At 42.0% G+C, this 22,500-nt stretch overlaps 3 protein-coding genes across 4 annotated transcripts; 2 read left to right on the forward strand and 1 right to left on the reverse strand.

The window, feature by feature from the left end:
* The first annotated feature begins 2,375 nt into the window (after positions 1-2,375).
* Positions 2,376-6,709, forward strand: LOC122762096 (WD repeat domain phosphoinositide-interacting protein 4). Its single transcript, XM_044017277.1, has 11 exons — positions 2,376-2,511; positions 2,728-2,836; positions 3,721-3,795; positions 3,879-3,983; positions 4,079-4,184; positions 4,271-4,365; positions 4,742-4,821; positions 4,909-5,117; positions 5,967-6,068; positions 6,176-6,321; positions 6,417-6,709. The coding sequence occupies exons 2-11, from the start codon at positions 2,788-2,790 to the stop codon at positions 6,524-6,526; spliced, it is 1,077 nt and encodes a 358-aa protein (XP_043873212.1). The 5' UTR covers positions 2,376-2,511; positions 2,728-2,787; the 3' UTR covers positions 6,527-6,709.
* An 851-nt stretch (positions 6,710-7,560) lies between these two features.
* Positions 7,561-9,239, reverse strand: LOC122762097 (EKC/KEOPS complex subunit Lage3-like). The gene is made up of 3 exons (XM_044017278.1): positions 9,160-9,239; positions 7,933-8,061; positions 7,561-7,846 (listed from the first exon to the last, which is right to left on the reverse strand). The coding sequence occupies exons 1-3, from the start codon at positions 9,207-9,209 to the stop codon at positions 7,732-7,734; spliced, it is 294 nt and encodes a 97-aa protein (XP_043873213.1). The 5' UTR covers positions 9,210-9,239; the 3' UTR covers positions 7,561-7,731.
* Positions 9,240-9,612: 373 nt separating this feature from the next.
* Positions 9,613-20,385, forward strand: LOC122762095 (cGMP-dependent protein kinase 1-like). Of its 2 annotated transcripts, XM_044017275.1 has the most exons (18): positions 9,613-9,791; positions 11,130-11,366; positions 12,028-12,166; positions 13,326-13,392; positions 13,479-13,578; positions 13,772-13,885; positions 14,976-15,081; positions 15,159-15,222; positions 16,051-16,128; positions 16,404-16,498; positions 16,591-16,656; positions 16,739-16,813; positions 17,562-17,658; positions 17,747-17,886; positions 19,114-19,203; positions 19,628-19,769; positions 19,882-20,045; positions 20,204-20,385. In XM_044017275.1, exons 2-18 carry the CDS (start codon positions 11,141-11,143, stop codon positions 20,373-20,375), a joined length of 1,935 nt encoding a protein of 644 aa, XP_043873210.1. In that variant the 5' UTR covers positions 9,613-9,791; positions 11,130-11,140; the 3' UTR covers positions 20,376-20,385. The 2 variants fall into 2 exon arrangements, with proteins under 2 accessions (XP_043873210.1, XP_043873211.1); XM_044017276.1 differs by lacking the exons at positions 16,591-16,656; positions 16,739-16,813; positions 17,562-17,658; ... (3 more) ...; positions 19,882-20,045; positions 20,204-20,385 and having other exon boundaries at positions 16,404-16,502.
* Positions 20,386-22,500: the final 2,115 nt, after the last annotated feature.

The raw sequence follows: 22,500 nt of genomic DNA on the forward strand, positions 1-22,500 counted from the left end.
GGGTTTTACCACTTTTCCAGCAGCTTCCAGCAGCGAGGACAAAGACAGGAAACACATTTACACATTAATGAGTCAGTGATGAGTCATAATCCTGACAATACCATAAGTACCATAAATATCTGAGTGGGCCACTTTGGAAATGCACATATAGAGAAGTGGTTAAAGAGAGGGTTCAAGATTCCAGGACTGGAGACACAAGGAAAAACTGACCGTAGCCACAGAAGTCTCACCTTCAGCTTAATTCAGCGTTCACATCTCGATCTCACGGCTGCTGGTGCTACTTACACTGCTGCTAGTAGCACCGCTAGCACCGTCTCTGCTAGTGTTGTCTGCCTACCGCTGCTGCTAGTGGTACTACCAGTGCTGCTAGTACCACTAGTAAATGTTAGATGGTTTGTATTAGTCTTGATGACCACTCATAGCTGTTTTACATTCGAGTTTGCCATTCACCCATTCATTCACACCCATTCACACGGACTTACAGCGCATTTATCACTCATCTTTCATACCCATTCAAATGCTGCTAGCACAGCTGTCTCTGTAGCTGCTAGTATTGCCAGCTACTAACGGTACTAGCAGTGGTGACATCCGCCGCTAGTAGTGCTACTACTGCTGCAAGTGCTAGTTCCGCTGCTTCCGCTGCTAGTGTTGCCTATCGCTAGTGCCACCTTATTACTGTGGCTATTGATGCTAGTATTGTTTGCTACTAGTTACACTAACTAGTAGCGCTAGTACTGCTGCTTGTGCTAGTGACGCTGCTGCTAATATCATTATATATATATCTATCTTTTTTTACATACACATATGTGCATGTAGTGTTAGTAGCAGCGCCACCTCTGGTTTGACAATACACACACACATTACATGACTATCTGCTCCATTAACAGCTAATTAAGATGTGACTGATCTCCTCTGAGGGAAAGTGTTCTACTTAACTGCCTTTCAAGCAGATCCTCGTCCCACATTAATCTCCTTCCCCAGGGAAACATTGATATTGATCTTTTTTTCTCTTTTTTTTCCCATGACACCAATCTCTCCTCCATGTCATGTGATGTGACCCACTAAATCCAAACCAGTGCCAAATTGTATCACAGCCCCCAGTGAAGATGAGTCATATTTTGTATATTAGTTTTTAGTGATTCCTATTTTCTTTCATGAATATTGAATATAGTTTTTTATGGCGCTTCCTCGTATTTAAAAATACTGTACTGTGTTTTGGATGAACCAGGAGACTTGACTCAGAAAATGATATTTATTTTAAGTTTCAGTGTGAGGCGTCTGCACACTGAGGTGCACTGCACCGACCTTTTTTATTGCTCTTTTTATGTTAATGATGAAAACGCCTTCACGAGGAGCAGCTCTCTGTAAAATCACCTGGAACGACCTGTTGATGTTGCATTAAAATAATGGAGATGCTCTTCTGAGAGGAAGAACTCCTCACCTGCTCACGTTACATGTCTGATCAAAGTGGCATTTGAGAAAGTGGCAGTATGTGTGTGTGTGTGTGTGTTAAGAAAGGATTTGGTTTATTTGTTTCCAAAGTTTCTGCTTATTTAACTTTTTACTCAAAATCAAATAAATAAAATCTACGTCAGTTTACGATATCTGAAGAACATGTTCACGTCTTTATCTCACTGTTAGACACACCTTTCTAACAGGAAACTGAAGTTTATAAACCACTCACTCTCCCACACCAAACCTCATAGAGAAAATCAGTGATTTTAGCTGGCAGGGACACAGGAGCTGCTGTCTGCTACTGCCTCGTGGTGGTCACTTTGTGTCACTGAAGTAAATCTGAAAGAAGGATTTCAAACCCCAAAGTCACAAAATAAGAATTTAGTGACAAAGACAGCAGTGGATCAACAACTCCTGAAAATCACTGATTTTCTCTTTTGGTGTAGAAAGTTTCTGGTTCTGTCCTCATTTGTTTCCATGTGACAAACTCAGATCACTGTTACTACTCCTATGTCACCACACCAGTCCCGTCATGGTTAATATTATTTTATTTAGATTTAATGACTAAATTGTAAACCTAATCTGTTTCAAACTAATTGAAGCATGACTGAAACACATGACAAACACATGATTCCCAGACAATTTCGTCAAAATCTCTCCTTTCTGAGTTATAATGCTTAACAGAAACAACTAATATTTCTAATTCTAATACTTCTACTACTGATACCTCTTATACAAAATATTATTAGTATTATTTTAACAGGGAAAACCAGTGTCTTCCTAACCGTATAAGAGGAAAGTAATTGATACAACTAACGTCAAATTGTATATATATTTAAGTAATTTTGTTCTTATTTATTTGGTTTAGTCGCTTTGGTTTCATTTGTAAATCAAAACCGGAAGCAGGAAGTAAACCGGAAATACGTAAGCGTGACGTTTCGTTGAAAAACAAAAACAAACCTCGGTGTTCCATCGCCGTCGCTGTTTGTTTGATTGTGTCTTATATTTCCCGCCCTTTAAACCTACACGGTGGTGACGTCACTCGTCGTGTTCATGGTGAGACTTTCATTTACGTCATAAAGTTTAAAAGACGAGCGCACCCGTGGTTTACACCGCTGCGAACTGATGCTAGCCCGTGTTAGCTCAGGATGCTAGCACGATGCTAGTGGCGGAGTGTTGCTCAACCCGCGGTGTGTGTGTGTGTGTGTGCGCGCATGTGTGTCTGTGTGTGTGTCTGTGTGTGTGTATATGTGTGTGTCTGCCGTGTCACAGGTTGTTGTTTCAGTCGTGGTGAAGCTGTAACAGCGCAGTGAGGCTCCTTTTCCCCCAGCCATGACTCAGCAGAGAGGAGTGAACAGCCTGCAGTTCAACCAGGACCAAAGTAAGAACCACACTGAAGGCTCAGTGCTCACAACAAATGTTTAGTTTAGTGTGGATGTTTGAATCACTGACACATTGTCAGAGCTGTGAGCGCCCCCTGTGTTGAGAACCACACTGACAGGCACTCTCACCCTCAGTGAAAACATGGCTGCCTGTAGAAAAAAAAGTGACTTTAGTCACTAAAGTAAAGACTCACTTAATAAGACACATGTCAGTTTAAGTCTACGATGTCATAACACCATGTTCACGTCTTTATCTCACTGTGAGACACACTTTTCCAACAGGAAACTGAAGTTTGTAAACCACTCACTCTCCCACACCAAATCCCATAGAGAAAATCAGTGATTTTAGCTGGCGGGAACACTGGTCCTCTGCTGCCTCGTGTGGTCACTTTGTGGGGTTTGGTGTGGGAGAGTGAGTGGTTTACAAACTTCAGTTTCAGTGAGATATCGTGATTTAAACTGACGTGTATTTTATAATGCAAGTCTTTTGTTAACATTTCTGAAATATTATATTTTTATATGAAAATATAGCACAAATGTGCAGGAATCTGAACGCTGAGGAAATTCAGGTTGCTTCATTGTTTTCTTCTACTCTATATATACATATACATATAAAAAGATTATATTTTTTATCACCATGACATAAACATTTGTTTTTAAAGAAACACAACATCAGAAAGTTGAGTTCCAATAAACAAAAAAAGCATAAAAAAGTAGATGCTAAAATCTGAAATCATAACATCAAACTATTACTAGAAAGATTGTAACAACATAGTCAACAAGACAATCATAAACAAAACAAAACAATTTAAGTTCATGTGCTGTAGCGGTGTCTTAGTTAATGTGCATGTACATTCATGTGTTCATCGCTCTCTGATTATAGGCTGTTTCTGTTGTGCGATGGAGACCGGGGTCAGGATTTATAATGTGGAGCCTCTGATGGAGAAAGGTCACCTGGGTGAGTCCTGCTCTGACCGTCACTGTCTTCTCTGACACTTGGAAACTAAATAATGAAACGTGTGTGTGTGTGTGTGTGTTCAGATCACGAGCAGGTTGGCAGCGTGGCTCTCTGCTCCATGCTGCATCGATCTAACCTGCTGGCCGTCGTCGGAGGAGGAGTGAATCCCAAGTTCTCAGAAATATCTGGTGAGTCATCTGATTACCAGTGTTCATGTGTTCACGTGAACGAGTGAACGCATCATGAATGTAGATGTACAGCTTTGTTGTTGTCTGTTTTCCAGTGCTGATCTGGGACGACGCTCGGGAGTCACGTGACCCCAAAGACAAGCTGGTCCTGGAGTTCACCTTCACCAAACCTGTCCTGGCCGTCCGCATGAGAACTGACAAGTGAGTCCAGTGTCTCAGTCTCACGCTGTCGTCCCGCTGCGTGTCATGTGACTGATGTCATGCTCTGTTGTTTGTTTCTTTAACAGGATCATCATCGTGTTAAAGAACAGAATCTACGTGTACAGTTTTCCTGACAAACCTGCCAAACTGTTTGAGTTTGACACCAGAGACAATCCCAAAGGTAAAAGACTCGTTTAGACATTTTTAATCTGTAGTTGCTTCCTGCTGGACATAACGATAACTGTATAACTGTAAATAAAGGCGAAAAACAAACCAGTACCTCAAAAACTGTGGGTCGGGACCCATCCATGGGTCGCAGGACATTTTTTCTGAATCCCCAAGTACATTTTGCTGAGAGACAATTTATGTCTGAAATAACATAGATAAAATGATTTTCAAATGAGTTTCAATGAATTTACCAAACATTTCATGGAAATTTTTTTGTTTTTTTGATTTGTTCACGTTTTCAACGCAATGTTAGCTTTTACAGTTGTTGGGTTTTACAGATATGGCTGTGTGTGGGGAACTTGACCTGAGCTGAGGTGGTTTTCTTGCAGGTCTGTGTGATTTATGTCCCAGTCTGGAGAAACAGCTGCTGGTCTTTCCAGGTCATAAATGTGGCAGCCTGCAGCTGGTGGTGAGTTACAAACTCCTAACTTTACACAATTAATCATTTACGTTCAACATCTTATTATATGTATTGTTGTTGTTGTGATTTATTTAGGACTTGTCCAACACCAAACCCGGAACATCGTCTGCTCCTTTCACCATCAACGCTCACCAGAGTGAGATCGCCTGCGTGGCTTTGAATCAGCCCGGCAGCGTGGCGGCCTCGGCCTCTCGCAAAGGAACGCTCATCCGTCTGTTTGACACCACGACCAGAGACAAACTGGTGGAGCTGCGCAGAGGAACCGACCCGGCCACGCTTTACTGGTACGTCTCCAACACGGAACTCGGACGGGAAGCTTTGTCAGTGTCACAGTCGACACAGGCGGTGGGATCTTTGATTCGCATTCTATTTCCATTTGAACTTGGACGTTGGAACTGGTAGTGACGTCGCTCGTTAACACAAATGTCTGATTTACGACGAAATGAAGCTATTAACGAGTTCTTGACCTTTTAGAAATGTTGAGTTTTTTTGACTACAAATGGAACGCACCCTGATTCCTGCTGTCGCTCAAAACAAGTAAAGGTTTTCTCGTTAATAAGTTAGCTAATTCTTCACGTTTGGTCTGAATATTTTTTACAACCTTATGGGTATCATGATATATTACATATTGCGATACACGCAACAAGCTTGAATCATGACGGTAATTGTCATAAATGTTAAACAGCAAGAGCAATGGAAATATTTCAGATATGTGCTGCACTGTGTCACCTTGACCTCTGCTGCCACCCATTGGCTTTATTCTGCACTGCACCTTAGGTGATGTTCTTGTCTGCAAAGTTTACCTCACGATATTCTGCAGAATAGCACAGGCCTCATTTTTTGTTTTCCACTTAAATGTGAATGTGATGTTTCTTGAGGTGTACCTCAGGGGTCAGTGCTGGGCCCGATTCTTTTCTCCATTTACATGCAAATATGTGAGATAAAAAGCACATAGACACAATATGACTTTATTTTTTGATGCTGTATAAAACAGCATCAAAAAATATAGAAATAATAAAACAAAAATGACAGAACATAAAATTAAATGGATTAAATCGAAGTTAATCTGAATTGTGTTAAGGTTATTAAATTTCAGGTCCAGTTGTGATGTTTTTTTGTTTGTTTTTATTCAGCATCAACTTCAGTCACGACTCCTCGTTCCTCTGCGCCTCCAGTGATAAAGGCACCGTTCACATCTTTGCGCTGAAAGACACCAAACTGAACCGCCGCTCTGCGTAAGAACAAACTCTCCACATCTTCTCTTTTTTGCCCCTAAACTGTGGTGAAGAATGTCTTTAAATTGAACTCGTGTCCGTCTGTGTTTCCCTCTTCTTCTCTTCAGACTGGCTCGTGTGGGGAAGGTGGGTCCAGTGATCGGTCAGTACGTGGACAGTCAGTGGTCGTTAGCCAGCTTCACCGTTCCTGCTGAATGTGCCTGTATTTGCGCTTTTGGAAAGAACACGTCCAAGAACGTCAACTCTGTCATCGGTGAGGAAACGTGTGGAAACACAAAGTGTTGAGAGCGTTAAATTGACCATTTAGGCGTGAATTTGTATCTTAAATTTGATTTTCTTCCCCCGCAGCCATTTGTGTGGACGGGACTTTCCACAAGTATGTGTTCACCCCCGACGGAAACTGTAACCGCGAGGCCTTTGATGTTTATCTGGACATTTGTGACGACGACGACTTCTGAGGAAAACAAAGACTGAGAGAAAGAGAGAAAAGAGACGAGGATGATGATTATCATTGTTGTTTTCTGGAGACAGACAGAAACACGGACTTACTGCTGAAGCTCGTTCTTTAAAAAGTTGTGTTTCTAATCATGTGTATCTGTGAACGTATGAATGAACATAAAGTCTGTTTTATTATCCTGTGACGATGTCGCATCATGAGTTTTCAGATGAAACATCCGAGAGATCGTCCGAACTTTCTCCGGGGTTCACTCTTCACGTGTGATTGTCGAGGATGAGGAAGAGCATGAAGGCAGGAATAATGTAAAACCCCATATTTTCCTGCCGTTTCCTCACTCTCGCAGGTTTGAAAGCAGAGGAACAAATATATAAAAGTGTAGCTTTCACAAAAACCACTATTTCAGGAACAAAAGATGTTTGGTAAATTAATTCCAACTTAATTTTATGCACGTTATTAAAAACAAACAAATGTCAGTGATAAGGTTTGGAAAATGATCTCACTTTCAATTATATTAAATATGAAATTTCACAGTATTTTACCACCATTTGGTTTAAAATCCAAAAAACTGCCTCTGATCTCGTCATAAAACATTTAACAGTTGATTCGATTTTGATGAAACGTCACGGCGGTCGAAACAAAACATGTTTTCGTCTGACTCAAGAATTCAGCTCGGCTAAATTCAATTTTCAAATGAAATGACCCAAATAAGAGGGTTGTGGGATTTTTAACCTGACAGCGATTAAACGATTAAAGCGAAGCCACATGGTCGAGAGTTTTCACCAAAATCACTGACAACGATGTCACAGCAGCTCTGTGCTTTTATTGTGACAAGAAAATGACATTTTAAACTTTTATTATTCTGTCACATGTGTTTTCACTAAATAAATAGTCTTGCTTCTGGGTTAACATGTGACACAATTCAATTATTATGATCACTGTCAAATGTAAAATGACTGTGGTCAAACTTCTGATTTCTTTCCTGTGATAAAAGGAAAAAGAAACTGGATAACATGATTGTGCAGTGCCCCCTCCTGGTCAGATAGTAGTACTCCATTTATTAAGAAAATTTAGCAGATTTTTACATACGTTGCTCAAATGTCTTTTATATAAAACCCCAGTTTGAATGTGCTCATGAATCCTGATGATAAGTCCAGTAATGGATCCAATAACAAACAAAAACGTCCCAGACAGTTGGTTTGTGATGTTTCAGTGGGAAACAGGAGGCCCGAACATCTCCATGGTCTCCACCACGAGCGACAGATGATCCAGAAACGAGTTCACGGACACTCGGAGGATCCGGGCTTCGTCTGCGCTCCACCTCCTGGAAACACAAGATACACACACACGAGACATTTCTTGTAAAATAAAATAAAACATGGACAGCAGTAAATCATCTGCTTTCCTTACACGGACAACGTGCTGCCGGACACTGTGAGGCGTTTGCTGATGCCGCCTTTCCTCGGCTCTCGGTCCGGAGACAGAGAGTGCAGAGCGATGTCCGCTTCACGGGATGTCGGGAACGGGACGTCCAGAGAGCTGAGGGAGGAGTGAAGGAAGACTTCATTCTAGTTATAGTGGCTTAGTTTGTTTGAGTCAGGGGTCGCAAACTCAAAAATGACCACAATTAATCTGGTCCGGAGCGGCCAGGTCCAACTGATTGGTATAAAAACAATAGTTCAGTCAGGGTGGAATAATATCAAGATTTTCAAATGTGCCGCTTATTCTCACACACTGGACCTTTAACAGACCTGCTTCCTTGCATTATTTTAATTAATAACCAAGTTTTCTCATCAAATGTAACTCATGAACATCCTCTCTGCTTTTATTCCACCACAATCATCCGTGTTTCTAGAAAACTCCTGTTTACATGAGTTAAAGCTCGGGGCAGCAACATATTTTTGTGTTTTTTACTTTTCAGAGTAACTAACTCAAGTGGGGCTTTTAGTAATCCATTTATGTGTCGATTGTTTTCTCAATTAATCAGTTTTAATATATGGAGCAAAGAAACCAGACGTTTAAGAAGGTTTCGGTCATCGATGAGTCACTGCAGCCCTGATATCAAGCGATTCATGAAATGAATGGCATTGAGTTTAACCTGATAATGTGAACGTAGTAGAGAACAGGGAGGTGAGCAATCTGCTTTTAAAAACAATATTATTGATACGATAGCTACACCTGCTGCAAAATATTACATCCATTTCACGACATGACGGACTAAATATTGGTTATTTAGTCTGTCACTCTAGAAATATCGACAAAAAAGTCGAAAAAAATACAGTCCATAAGCTCCTCCTCCTCACAACGTCAGAATCTGCTTGAGAAACATGCTGATTTAATCTTTTCTTTACTCTCGCTGTGATTCAAAGATAGTTTTCTGCGCAGTATTTTCTCCACAATGAACAGGAGATGCTAAAAAATAATTCGGCACATTTCTAAACTACTCAAAATTACAGGCTGAAAGCAGCTCGTGTTGTTGCCCCCACCCCACAGTGTCTGTCAGCACACTTCCTCCTGTCATTTAAGCCACGCGTCGTTCATTACTGTAATTAATGTAAAGCAGAAAATGTCCGCACAAGTTTAATCTCGTCAGTGACGTTCTTAAACAAAAGTTCCGCGGCTGATTTTGAAGGATACAAGAGCAGTTTTCCTGCTTCTGCTGTGGCTTCTCCTCCCGACGCCGCCATCGTGCTTGTGTTGTGTTGAACTCAGCGGACAGGAAGTGACGTTCTAATCCATGTCGGGCGGGGAGAGGAGAGACACGGTGGCGCGATGCTACTACCAAGCGGAGGACTATGGTACTGCACCCACATAACAACGTAACAGAAAACAAATGAGAAAATGTCTCCTCAGACGTAAAATAACATCAAAATAGGATGAGGACGAGTTACAAACAGCTATGGAAACCCTTTTAGATAATTTCATTAAATTAAAACCTTAATTTTTCACAATAAATACATAATTACAAGTAAAATATGAGTCATAAAAATAGACCAATCAAAGCAGAGTCTGCTGACTTTCAACATAAGAGTGAGGTATGACTTTTATTTTGTAGTAGCGCTGTCAAACTCAGCTGTTCCTCCTCTTCTTCGTCCCTGAAGCTTCGCCCTGTGACTCTGCTTCAATCCGAATAAAACCATTTCTTTATTTATTGACTGATTGATTGTTTTTGGATATAATCTGATCAATCCTCAACGGGATCTACTCTTCCTCCTCCTCCTCCTCCTCACTCTTCACTTTCTCCTGCAGCATTTTCCCAGAGTGAACAAGTGAGTACGTGATGCATCTGTTTTCATGTCGAACATGTGACTCATATTTCAGTTACATCAGTAAAAACATGTGGAGATTTTAGTCATTAATACACTTGAATGTATTTAAATAATTTATTTTATTAATTTCACATCATTTTCTTCATAAATTCATGTGAAAATTATTGTAAAATGAAACATATTTCAGTAGAACCAGTGTTGTTTTTTTAATTATTGGTTTAAAATCTATTTTGAATTAAGAATTCAAATTAATTCATTGTAATTTGAATGAAATTCAAACAAAGATACATTTAATATATTATTAAATATAAAGGAAAACAGTAAAATAATTAGTAATGTAATGTATTCAAAGTAATTACTCAAATGCATTTAAATAATATACATTGTTTTATTTTATTGCTGTTTTATCATAGAGTCATCTGGAGACTATTGTCAAATTAAACATATTTCAGTAGAATCAGTGTTTGTTTGTTTAACAAAATCACCATTGAAACATTTTTTTTAAGGGAAAAGCAGCAAAATCCTCATTCTAATTATTTAATTGTATTTAATTTAAACATTTATTAAACTTCTAATAGGTTATTCAAATGAACTGATTGTAATGTGAGTGAAATTCAACTCAAATTTATTCAAATAATGAATGTTATTTCATTTTCTCATTTGCATGTGCAGGACAATGTAAAACCCCACACTTCAAATAATGCAGAAAAATAAAGTCACACAAAACCATAAAGTGTCCAAAACTACACATAAACACTGAAGAGCACGACCAGAGACTGGAGCTTTTGTACTGCCAGCTGTTAATGAGCAACAGGTGTAACTATGTGGGCGTGGCCTCAATCACCCTGGTAATTTTATTTGTATTTTTGACTTATTTGTACTGCTGCTACGATTAAGTTATCTATCTATCTATCTATCTATCTATCTATCTATCTATCTACGTAACAAAGTAATCTGAACACAGGTGACGAGATCGACAAAAAAAATCTAATTTAACTCATACAGAGTAAGACATATTCACATATTTATCATGGAATAACTAAAACTAAGACAAAATAATAATATTATAAAGTTATATCTCCCTTTACTTAATATTTATTGTAGATTCTTTTTCATAATATAGGTTATTTATGTGTTTATTTTTTGTTTTCTCCTTCTGTTAATGTCTGTATGAGTTTGTACGTTAAATGTTATGTGTGTTACTGTCACACGATCAACGAAATAAGATACAAAATAAGACTGAAAATCAAGTAAATTAAGATAAAAAAAATAAATGTTGACAAAATGAAAACTAAGAGTCCAGATAAACCAAAGACACCTGTGTGTGTTATTGTGCAGTAGAGCCGTGGATGCTGGTGTACATGGCCGTGTCTAAGGGGGGCAGCACTCTGCGGGACCTGCAGCTGGCCCTGCAGCTGAAGATCGAGGAGCTGCGACAGAGAGACGCGCTCATCGACGACCTGGAGCTGGAGCTGGACACCAAAGACGACCTCATCCGACAGCTGCAGTACGAGCTGGACAGACACCGCAGCTCCTCGCAGGTCACTGTTAGTGTCGCGGAGACGACAAACACAGGTGTGGCAACAGCGCACAGTTTTTTAATGTGTCATAATATATTATTTGTGAAAAAATGTCTAAAACACACACAAAAACGTGGAAAACAGATAGGAAACATATTTTAGTGAACATTTTATCATGGAAAAATGTAATAATATAATAATTAAGGTTTTTTGAAGCGTGTTTGTATGAGGTAGTGACACATATTTAGTCCTGACTGAGCGGTGAGCGCCCCCTGCACTCAATTCAAAGAATAACATCTACGTCAGATTAAGTCTATGTTATCTTAAGAACACATTTACGTCTTTATCTCACTGTTAGACATACTTTACCAACAGGAAACTGAAGTTTGTAAAGCACTCACTCTCCCACACCAAAGCCCATGGAGAAAATCAGTGATTTTAACTGGCGGGGACTCAGGAGCTGCTTGTCCAGGAGTTGCTGCCTCGTGTGGTGACTTTGTGTCGCTGAGATTATTATTCAGAGAAATTTAAAATGCTGAAAACGACAAAATGACACATTTGAACTTAGTGATGGAGGCAGCAGTGGATCAACAACTCCTCTGTGTGTGTGTGTGTGTGTGATGTTAAAATCACTGATTTTCTCTGGGAGAGTGAGTGAAACGATGATATATAAATTCTGTACAATCAGGTGCTTTTGTCTCTGTGAATGTTTGTAGAAGAAGCAGTGACTGTGAATCCAGTGGGTTCTGATGAGCCTCTGCGTACAAAGAGACAGGCTATCTCAGCAGAACCGTCAGCACTGGACCCGTCACAGCTGACCGATGTCACGCTAACAAGCTACTGCAAATCAAAAGAGTAAGTCAATGTCAAACAAACGCTCTCAAAAGTTCACTTCCACAGAGACGACAAAGCAGAACTGCGTCCTAGCATTCTGTCAACGCTTAAACAGAACAGGCTAGCATGCGTGAATCGCTGCGTCATGATCAGCTGATTAAAGAAGAGCTAGTTTTTACATATTAACTTGGAATAAAACGTTGACAGAAGTCAGAAGTGGGAGTGACGTCGAAAATAAACATTATTAGCGGTATTTAATCTACGGATAAAAATTTGACAATACTATCACGTGTATTGTAAATAAATGTAGATTTTTGTAAAAGTGTAATTATTACGACCTTGGACTACAACTGTAACTGACCACGAGTCAACACCGATGCTAAGCTGTATGCTAACTGTTTATAGTAATATTGTTTCATGTATTTTGTTGACACCACTTCTCCAATATTGGCTTTTTTATGCTAACTAGCGACATTAGTGAACAAACTAATATGCATCAAACTAAAGCACAACACCTAAATGTCCATGACATTAATACTCAGCTATAAAGGCTAATGGGAGCTGTAATGAAGTGTTTGTCCGCTGACATCGCCAGTTAGCATTAAGTCAGCGTTACTGTTAAAATATGCTATCACAGTTTTGTTTTTCTGCTAATTAGTCACGTTAGCTCACAAAAATTGCCAATACAGCTCATATTAGCCTTTTCTAGTTGAGCATTGAAGCCGAATGACACTGACGTTTATGGGCTTTGTTTTGATGTAATAATCCACACTAAATGTTGAATTCATGTTTTAATTTCACACAATTTCTCTTTTATGCTAACAAGTTTTTTGTTTTGATGCTAACTAGCAACATTAGTTAACAAACAAAGCCATTACATCTCCAGTTAGCCATTTATAGCTAAGTAATAATAGAATATAATTTTTCAGAATAATTTTTCTGTTAGCTCGGCTGTCACGACACATTTTAAAATGGCTGACAGTGATATGTGTGTGTGTGCCACAGACTTTGTGTCTGTTCTATGTCCTTGTAAATGTTCAATACATGAAGTCAGTGCTTTGTAGAATTTCGAGTGTCCTTCACGCTGAACAGTCCTGTGTTGGTGTTTGATGATGTAACGAGGTTGATGATCCACACTGAACAATAAATGATCTTTTTTGACTTGTTTGTGTGTTTTCAGATCCAGTGAGTTGATTCAGAAAGCTCTGATGGACAACGACTTTATGAAACACCTGGAACACGGACAGGTGAGGACACACCTGTGCTGCTGTTAGTCATTCTTTGTGTATGTGTTAGTGTGTAAATATGTGTGTGTGTGTGTGTGTGTGTGCAGATCCTCACCATCATGGACTGCATGCGTCCGACCAGCTTAACCAAAGGCTGCTGTGTGATCCAGGAGGGAGACGACGGCTCCACCGTCTACGTCCTGGAGGGTGAGACACGGGGACGCAGTCGTCCAGCTGTCAATCAAAGTGGTGTCATAACAACATCATTCACAAAATGGCGGACACTGAAACTAGTGATTGAGAACATAAAGTGGAAGTAGAAGCTCATTTTGTCCTAGACTTGTCGCCCCCTGGTGGCTGTTGTTACTGTGTGTATGTGTGTGTGTGTGTGTGTTCACAGAGGGGATGGTGGAGGTGACAAAACAAGGGAAGAAACTGTGCAGCATCGGTCCAGAGAAAGTGTTCGGAGAACTCGCCATCCTGTACAACTGCACACGCACAGCCACTGTCACAGGTGAACACATGAATGTACACAACAGACACCCGGCGTCGTTTAAGAGTCCTGAAATAAAAAAACTAACACCACTTGGCTCCATTTTAGTTTGAAAGTCCAGGAGTTTTAATTTGAAAGGACAAAAATGCAGACTTTTGAAAACAATCACAGTTTCCTGCGCTCACTTCCTGTTTGGTGCCAAAAGAAAAAGTGAATAAAAAGATACAATAAAAGTGTATTAAACAGGCTCAAATATGAATAGCTAGAATAATAGATAGGAATTCTTCAGGGTTGTCGGCGTGGCTGCAGATTGCGAGTTATGGAGGTGACATTTTTGGGGTTTTTTACCCCAGAACTCCACTTTCTAATGAAAACCTGGAGGTACAGACGCTCAGTTATCATGTTTCAAACACATGAGAGTACAGACACGGCAAATACGTGAGTGATGTGAGTGACCCTGATGGACCCGGAGAAGAACCTGCACCACGTCCACGTCCATCACTGCTGCAGGAAATGAAAAGATTTATTCATCCTTTGACAAAAAGGCATGAAGGATGAAGGTCGAGTGCGCCGCGCTCAGACTTTCTCATCTGATTCAGGACACACACACACACACACACACACAGATTTCTCAACGCCTGAGTGAATAAAAGCCGTCAGCGAGGCTCAGTAATGTGTGCACGTACTGCATTTCACTGCAGGAACCATTTTGTCCATCATTTTCTAGTAAGTGAGGACATTTTGACAACGTCTATCAGCCAGTCTGAGACTCAGAGGCTCGTAATCGCTTCAAACATGAAGAAATCTACATCAGCGTCAGGCTGTTCACGTCTTTATCTCACTGTGAGACAGACTTTCCTACAGGAAACTGAAGCTTGTAAACCACTCACTCTCCTGCACCAAAGTCCACAGAGAAAACCAGTGAGTTTAACATCACAGCTGCTGCTGTAACAAGTGAACTTCCCCAGTGGGGGATTAATAACGTCAAATCTAATCTAATCTAATCTGAGATGAAGTCGCCTATGTGATGTGAAAAAGTGAAAGACAGATCCACTCCTGTGTCCACAATCACTGACACGGACTTTCTGTCCTCTTGTCCTTTTGTCTCAAGCCTTGACGGACATTAAGCTGTGGGCGATTGACCGGCAGGACTTCCAGACCATCATGATGAGGACTGGTCTCATCAAACTGTCCCAGTACACAGACTTCCTCCGCAGGTACAGCTCACGTTCACCACGTCACCGTGTTCACACGCTCATCACATGACATTAACCTCCCCCTCTTCCTCCCCCAGTGTCCCGTCTTTCCAGTCTCTCCCTGAGGACATTCTCAGTAAACTGGCCGACGTGCTGGAGGAGGTGATGCTTACATTGTGTGTGTGTGTGTGTGCAGAGTGTGTGTGTGTGGGTTGTGAACAACAGACTGATGTGTGTGTGTGTGTGAACGACAGACTGATGTGTGTGTGTGTGTGTGAACGACAGACTGGTGTGTGTGTGTGTGTGTGTGTGTGTGTGTGTGTGAACGACAGACTGATGTGTGTGTGTCTGAACGGGCAGACTGGTGTGTGTGTGTCTGAACGCAGAGATGTGTGTTATGTGTGTGTGTGTGAACGACAGACTGATGTGTGTGTGTGTGTGTGAACGACAGACTGATGTGTGTGTGTCTGAACGGCAGACTGGTGTGTGTGTGTGTGTGAACGACAGACTGATGTGTGTGTCTGAACGGCAGACTGATGTGTATGTGTGTGTGTGTGAACGACAGACTGATGTGTGTGTGTCTGAACGCAGACAGATGTGTATGTGTGTGTGTGTGAACGACAGACTGATGTGTGTGTGTGTGTGTGTGAAACGACAGACTGATGTGTGTGTGTGTGTGAACAACAGACTGATGTGTGTGTGTGTGCACGCCAGACTGATGTGTGTGTGTGTGCGGTGTGTGTGAATGACAGACTGATGTGTGCGTGTGTGTGAACGACAGACTGATGTGTGTGTGTGTGTGTGTGTGTGAACCATGACTGGTGTGTGTGTGTGTGTGTGTGTGCGCAGGTGTGTGTGTGTGTGTGTGTGTGTGTGTGTGTGTGTGAATCCACAGACGGTGTGTGTGTGTGTGTGAACGACAGGTGTGTGTGTGTGTGTGTGTGTGTGTGTGTGTGTGTGAACAACAGACTGATGTGTGTCTGTGCTCAGACTCATTACAGCGACGGTGATTACATTATCCGTCAGGGAGCCTCCGGGGACACGTTCTTCATCATCAGCCAAGGACAGGTGAGGACAACTGAAGACAACAGTCAGATTATGAGTCTATATGCAGATGATCAGTGTATATGTACGATCAATGACTGTGAAGATCTGTGGTTATATATGAAGACAATGAAGGGTTGATATATAAAGACGATCACTGACAGTGTATATGCAGATGACTAATGACTGTATGTACAGTTTAAACAGATGATAATTCACTGCATCTGATCACTGATGTTATTCCTCATCCTGTTGAGCAGAGGAAGGAGCTTCTCTTGTGATGTGTGTGACTTCCACAGGTGAAAGTCTCTCAGCAGAACTCAGACACTGACGAGCAGGTGCCAGAGAAGACGCTCACTAAAGGAGACTGGTTTGGAGAGCAAGCACTGAAAGGGTGAGACTCACACCCGACGCTGTCGTCGCTTTGTCTCTGTTCATTTTCACCTTCACTGAGTGTTGATGAAACCGTCCGTGTTCCGTCCGCAGCGAGGACGTCCGTACAGCCAGTGTCACGGCAGTGGGAGACGTCACATGTCTGGTCATTGATAGAGAGTGAGTTCTCTGTGTCTCTGTTTGTCTCTGTCAGTTTGAACACAGTGGTGGAGTCTAAAGGGAAACTGTGTGTGTGTCTCAGGTCGTTCAAACAGCTGATCGGAGGACTGGACGACGTCAACAACAAGCAGTGCGACAACGACGAGGTCAAGGCCAGGTGAGTGAGAACCAGGTTCAGCACAGTTACGAGGTCTAGGACTAAACTCTGCCGCGGTGTCGTTACACTCCAGTAACCTGTAGGTTAATAACAGTTACAAAAACACCCTGAGTCCAGATCTGTTTCCACATCACCATCAAAACCGTGACATAAATCCTCTCACTGGACCATTGGGTTAGGGTTAGACATTCCTGGAAAATTTAATCTAAATCTGTCTCTTACTTTTACAGTTATGTTGCTCATGTTTGCTTCTTAATCTTAGATTTAATGAGATTAGATTTGACTTCATTGACCCCACACTGTGTATATTCTCTTCTCTGAGACATAAGAGGCGAAAATACTACAATTATCTCACTGTGAGACACACTGAAGTCTGTAAACCACTCACTCTCCTGCACCAAAGTCCAGAGAGAAAATCAGTGATTTTAGCTACTGGTCCTCTGCTGCCTCTGCTGCCTCGTGTGGTCAGCCTGTGGCCAAGGGGAAAGGGAACTTGACTTGTAACCGGAGGGTCGCCGGTTCAAATCCCCACCCGGCCAAAAAGGGCTGGGGTACCCCTGAGCAAGGTACCCAACCCCCAATGCTCCCCGGGCGCCACTCAGTGTGGCAGCCCACTGCTCCTAATTCTAGGATGGGTCAAAATGCAGAGGAATACTTTCCCTAAGGGGATTAAAAAAAAAAACTAACTAACTTTGTGTCACTGAGCTAAATCTGAACAATTATTTCTCGTCCTCTTCGCTCTCCTCAGGCTCCAAGAAGAGTCAGACTTCTTCTCCAGTGTTACACTCAAGGACTTCAATATCATCTGCACGCTGGGGATGGGAGGCTTCAGCCGTGTGGAGCTGGTGAAGTTACACTTTAGTAGTTCAGCTTCAGTAGATACGTCAGCGTGTTGCTGTATGTACTGATGTGTGTGTGTGTGTGCGCTCTCAGGTGCAACTGAAGAACGATTCCACGCGATCTTTCGCCCTCAAAGTGTTGAAGAAGCGTCACATCCTGGACAGCAGCCAGCAGGGCCACATCCTGTCAGAGCGCCGCATCATGATGGAGGTTCACAGTCCGTTCATCATCAGGTACATCATCATCATCATCATCATCATTGTGTAAATACAGGATACGTGACGCTTATGAGGCATTTAAAGGTCCACTCAGTAACTCTTCATTGGTAGAAATTCAATATACTACACAATAAAATTTGATTTTTTTGCTTTGAAATAAAATGTATTTGGTTTTTGTCGCCTTAAAACATCGTATTTCACTCCACTAACATCACCCTGAAGCATAAACGGCAAAACCACAAACACAAATCATCAATTCAAACAGTCAAAAATAACTCCCAGAAAAACAGGTCAGGACAAAGTGAACCTGGAAACACAGGTGATCACAGCGAGGGACAGGAGAGCTTAACCACAGATAATGACACCACACACACGACAGGAAAACTAAACCAGACCATAAACAAGGATTTCATTTATAAAACAAAGTGAGGATTCAAAAGTCTATAATAGGAAAAATCAAATGTCCAAAGGAAAATCTTAGATTGAAAGTCCATTCATGTACATAAACACTTACACTTGTTGATCTTAATGTAAATATCTCATCAGCCACTCTGTCGTCATGTCGACAAGCTTCAGAATGAAAAGGGAGAAATGTGATTGAAGTGAATTTAAATGTCATCAGGCGTCACGTGTACCTAATAAACTGGCCGCTGTTCATACAGTGTAAGAATAACAAATAATAATAAGCTTACAGAGACATGAACTCCAGCATAAAGTTACATACATGCTTTAACTTGATGTTTTTATTCATGCTACATGCTACGCTACTGTAGCAACTAACTTTAATGCCATGTATGTCGATGAATACACTAGAATACACTCGTCAATAAAAGCACTGTTTCCGCTCGTTTTCTTCACAGCGACAGCAGCAAAGTCACATGGTGTAAATAATCAAATGATTGACAGCTGAGTTCCATTTAGCTTCCACATGTTTCACTGTAGTTACACATGGAACGTTCCAGTTGTAGTCGGAAGTCGGAATTTCTGAGCATAAACTGGAGTGCCCCCGCCGTGACATAGGATCCAAGATGGCTGCCACTAGCATCGATGGCTGTTATTACACTGATGTCGTGTTTGTGTCGTACACGTAGTTTAATTCTTATCCATGAACATGTAGCTACACTTTAAATGTTGTAGAGACAGAGATGCTAACGACAGCTAACACTAGCTAGTGTGAGATAGCTGTGATGAGAACACTGATGTAGCGTGTTACTGTCCTGTGATGAAACTGTCGTCTCACAGGTTGTACCGGACGTTCAGAGACTCCAAATATCTGTACATGCTGCTGGAGGTTTGTCTCGGAGGAGAACTGTGGACGCTGCTCAGGGACAGGTGTGTGGACCAAAGCCCTGTGTTACGCACACACACACACACACACACAACAGAGTCAATAATCACACGTTTATGAACAGAAATAAGCAGCAGGTGTAGATTTTTCTTCATATCCTCAGCGTATCTCGATAAAAACTTTAGTCAAATCAAAAACTCTTGTTTTCTTTTTCATGATATTTTGTCATAAAGACGCTGACGACAGGAACATCATCAGGTACACGCTGAGGATTCTGGTTTCAAAAGTGAAGTCGAGAAGACGCAGTTAGCCACTAGAGGGCAGAATCTAGAATCTTCCAATTTTCTTCCAATGTTCCCATTCAGAGGAAAATACACAATAAAGTACGACACTTGTGATTGGACTGTCCAGGAGGGGGCGCACTCTGGTTTGGGTCAGAAATCATGTATCTGCACCATGTTCTCGCAGAGGTTCGTTTGACGACAGCATCACACGTTTCTACACGGGCTGCGTCATCGAGGCTCTGGCTTTCCTGCACGCCAGAGGAATCATCTACAGAGACCTGAAGCCGGAGAACATCATCCTGGACCACAAAGGATACGCCAAACTGGTGTGTGTGTGTGTGTGCGTGTGTGTGTTGTGTGTGCGTGTGTGTGTTGTGTGTGCGTGTGTATGCGTTTCACAGAGAGAACTCAGCGTTTGTCTGCGTCTCTGCTCCACAGGTGGACTTTGGCTTCGCTAAGAAAGTGGGTCTGGGGAAGAAGACATGGACGTTCTGTGGGACTCCTGAGTACGTGGCTCCTGAGATCATCCTGAACAAAGGTCACGACAACTCGGCCGACTGCTGGTCGCTGGGGATTTTGGTGTTTGAGCTGCTCAGTGGCAGGTAACCACCTCTGATTTAGATGTTTCCATGCTCCACAGTGAGCTCATCATTTAGGTAGCAGGGAAACATCCTGAGGACCAGGACTTAGAAACACGACCATAGAATGACTGGGTATTTACGGCGTGGTGACCTTTAACCTCTTTGTTGTCTCTGCTCAGTCCTCCATTCTGTGGCTCTGACCCCATGAAGACCTACAACATCATCCTGAGAGGCATCGACATGGTGGAGTTTCCCAAGAAGATCACGAAGAGCGCGGCCAACCTCATCAAACGCCTGTGCAGGTTTGAGTCTGAGCGACAACAACTGACACACACCGACTCACACTGCTGAGTCATCGTGTGTGTGTGTGTGTGTCTGTGTGTGTGTGTCATTCTCTGTGTGTGTGTGTGTGTGTCTGTGTGTGTATGTGTCTGTGTGTGTGTGTCATTCTTTCTGTGTGTGTGTGTGTGTGTGTGTGTGTGTATGTGTGTGTGTGTCTGTCTGTGTGTGTGTCTGTGTGTGTGTCAGACACTGTGTGTGTGTCTGCATGTCTCTGTTTGTGTGCTTGCGCCATGTCTAACCAACCAGCCTTGTGTATACGTGTAATAATATGCGTATGTCTATATCACAATAATATGTCTGTATGTATACCATATGTATATGCGTAATAATGTATCTATGTATATGCGTATGTGTGTATGTAATAATATCTATGTATGCGCCATATATCTATTTATCTGTATATTTTATCCATATATGTGTATCACAATAGCCAATCTGTATGTATACATATATATATCTGTATGTATCTGCATGCAATAATAATAATAACATACTTGTATTGTATGCATGTGTATCTCTGTGTATTCTGTAATATATACATGCATGGTAAATACCAATGTGTGTGTGTGTGTGTCTGTGTGTGTATGCATGCATGTGTGTCTGTGTGTGTGTGTGTGTGTGTGTGTGTGTGTGGGGACAACCCTTCCAAACGTCTGGGGGCCCAGAAGCGGAGTAAGGACATCCCAGCTTACAAGTGAGACAATACGAACAATAAATAGCACTTTCGTCCAACAAATTTTCTTTGGTACAGGGTTGTGTGGCACTCCTTCAGGTGGTTTGAGGATTCAACTGGGGCCGGACTCGGCAGGGGAGGCATGGCTTCATACGTTCCACGCCTCGCGGTGACACACACCCCGCACATACCTGCCTTTTACACACTTTTTTACCTGCCTGCCTGCAGCACACACACCACCCCACACACATGCACACACACACATGCACACACGCACACACACACATGCACACACAGGTGCACACGCGTGTATGTGTGGATTCAAGGGTGGTTGTTTGAGATGCTGACATGTGAGCGCCCCCTATGTCAAATTAAAAATGGAGGAAATGTCTTAAAGTGGACATATTATACCCTATTTCCCCCATTAAAATAGTTCCCTGGTGTCCTAATGAACATGTCAGTGACATGCTTTGGTCAAAATACCATAAGGATGAAGAATCATAGTAGTTCAATAACCCTGCTAAACCCGCCCCTTTCAGAACGCTCGGTTTTTGTGCATGGTCCCTTTATATGCAAATGAGACACAGGCAAACACACACCCACTTCTTCCAGGGGGTTTCTGATTTGTCCTCTTTACAGCGCTTTACAGCTCTATTCGTCTCCCCCTCCCTCCACTAGTTCTCTGACAATATCAACATGGCAGGGTTAGGGTCAGTTATGACCTCTATGTGACCTTTTCTTAACAATGTGTGTGTTTGTACGTCGCTGACTAAATACGGCGACCGCTGGCCGCAGTCTGATTCGAAGTGGTGCGAACACACGTTTGCTGACTTTATCCGGCACATTAGCTTCATATATAAAATCCTCTGTAAAACACTGTGCTCCACTGTGCAGCCACTAACAGCACACTTGTCCCTCCGCGTTGACATAATACCGCTCTTCCTCCCTCGCCTGCACTCTCGCAGGGACAAGGTGGAGCTAAGGTGGAGCTCTCCAAGTAAACTTACTGGTGGGGCGGTAACATTTGCGGTGAAATGCACATGCTGACGTCATAAGTGCAGGGAATTCAACATCGAGCGTTTTATCGCCTATACTTACACTAAGGGGGACCACGAAAACATGACTGAGTAATCTTTTTCCACACTTTGGTGACTGGTAGGGCCTCCAGAGTCCCAAATATAAGTATTACAATGGTTAAAAAGTTGATTTTGCATAATATGTCCCCTTTAATGACGTACTAATGTAATAAAATCTACTTTATCTCACACACACACACACTCACACTCACACACCACTCAATCTCACTCTCACACTCACACACTCACTCACTCTCACACACACACACACTCTCACACACACACACACACACTCACTCACTCACACACTCCTCACACACTCCCACACACACACACTCACACACACACACACACTCACTCACACTCACACACTCACCTCACACAC

The sequence above is a fragment of the Solea senegalensis genome, unplaced genomic scaffold (genome assembly GCF_019176455.1).
Source record: "Solea senegalensis isolate Sse05_10M unplaced genomic scaffold, IFAPA_SoseM_1 scf7180000015249, whole genome shotgun sequence".
In the NCBI taxonomy this organism is placed as follows: Eukaryota; Metazoa; Chordata; class Actinopteri; order Pleuronectiformes; family Soleidae; genus Solea; species Solea senegalensis.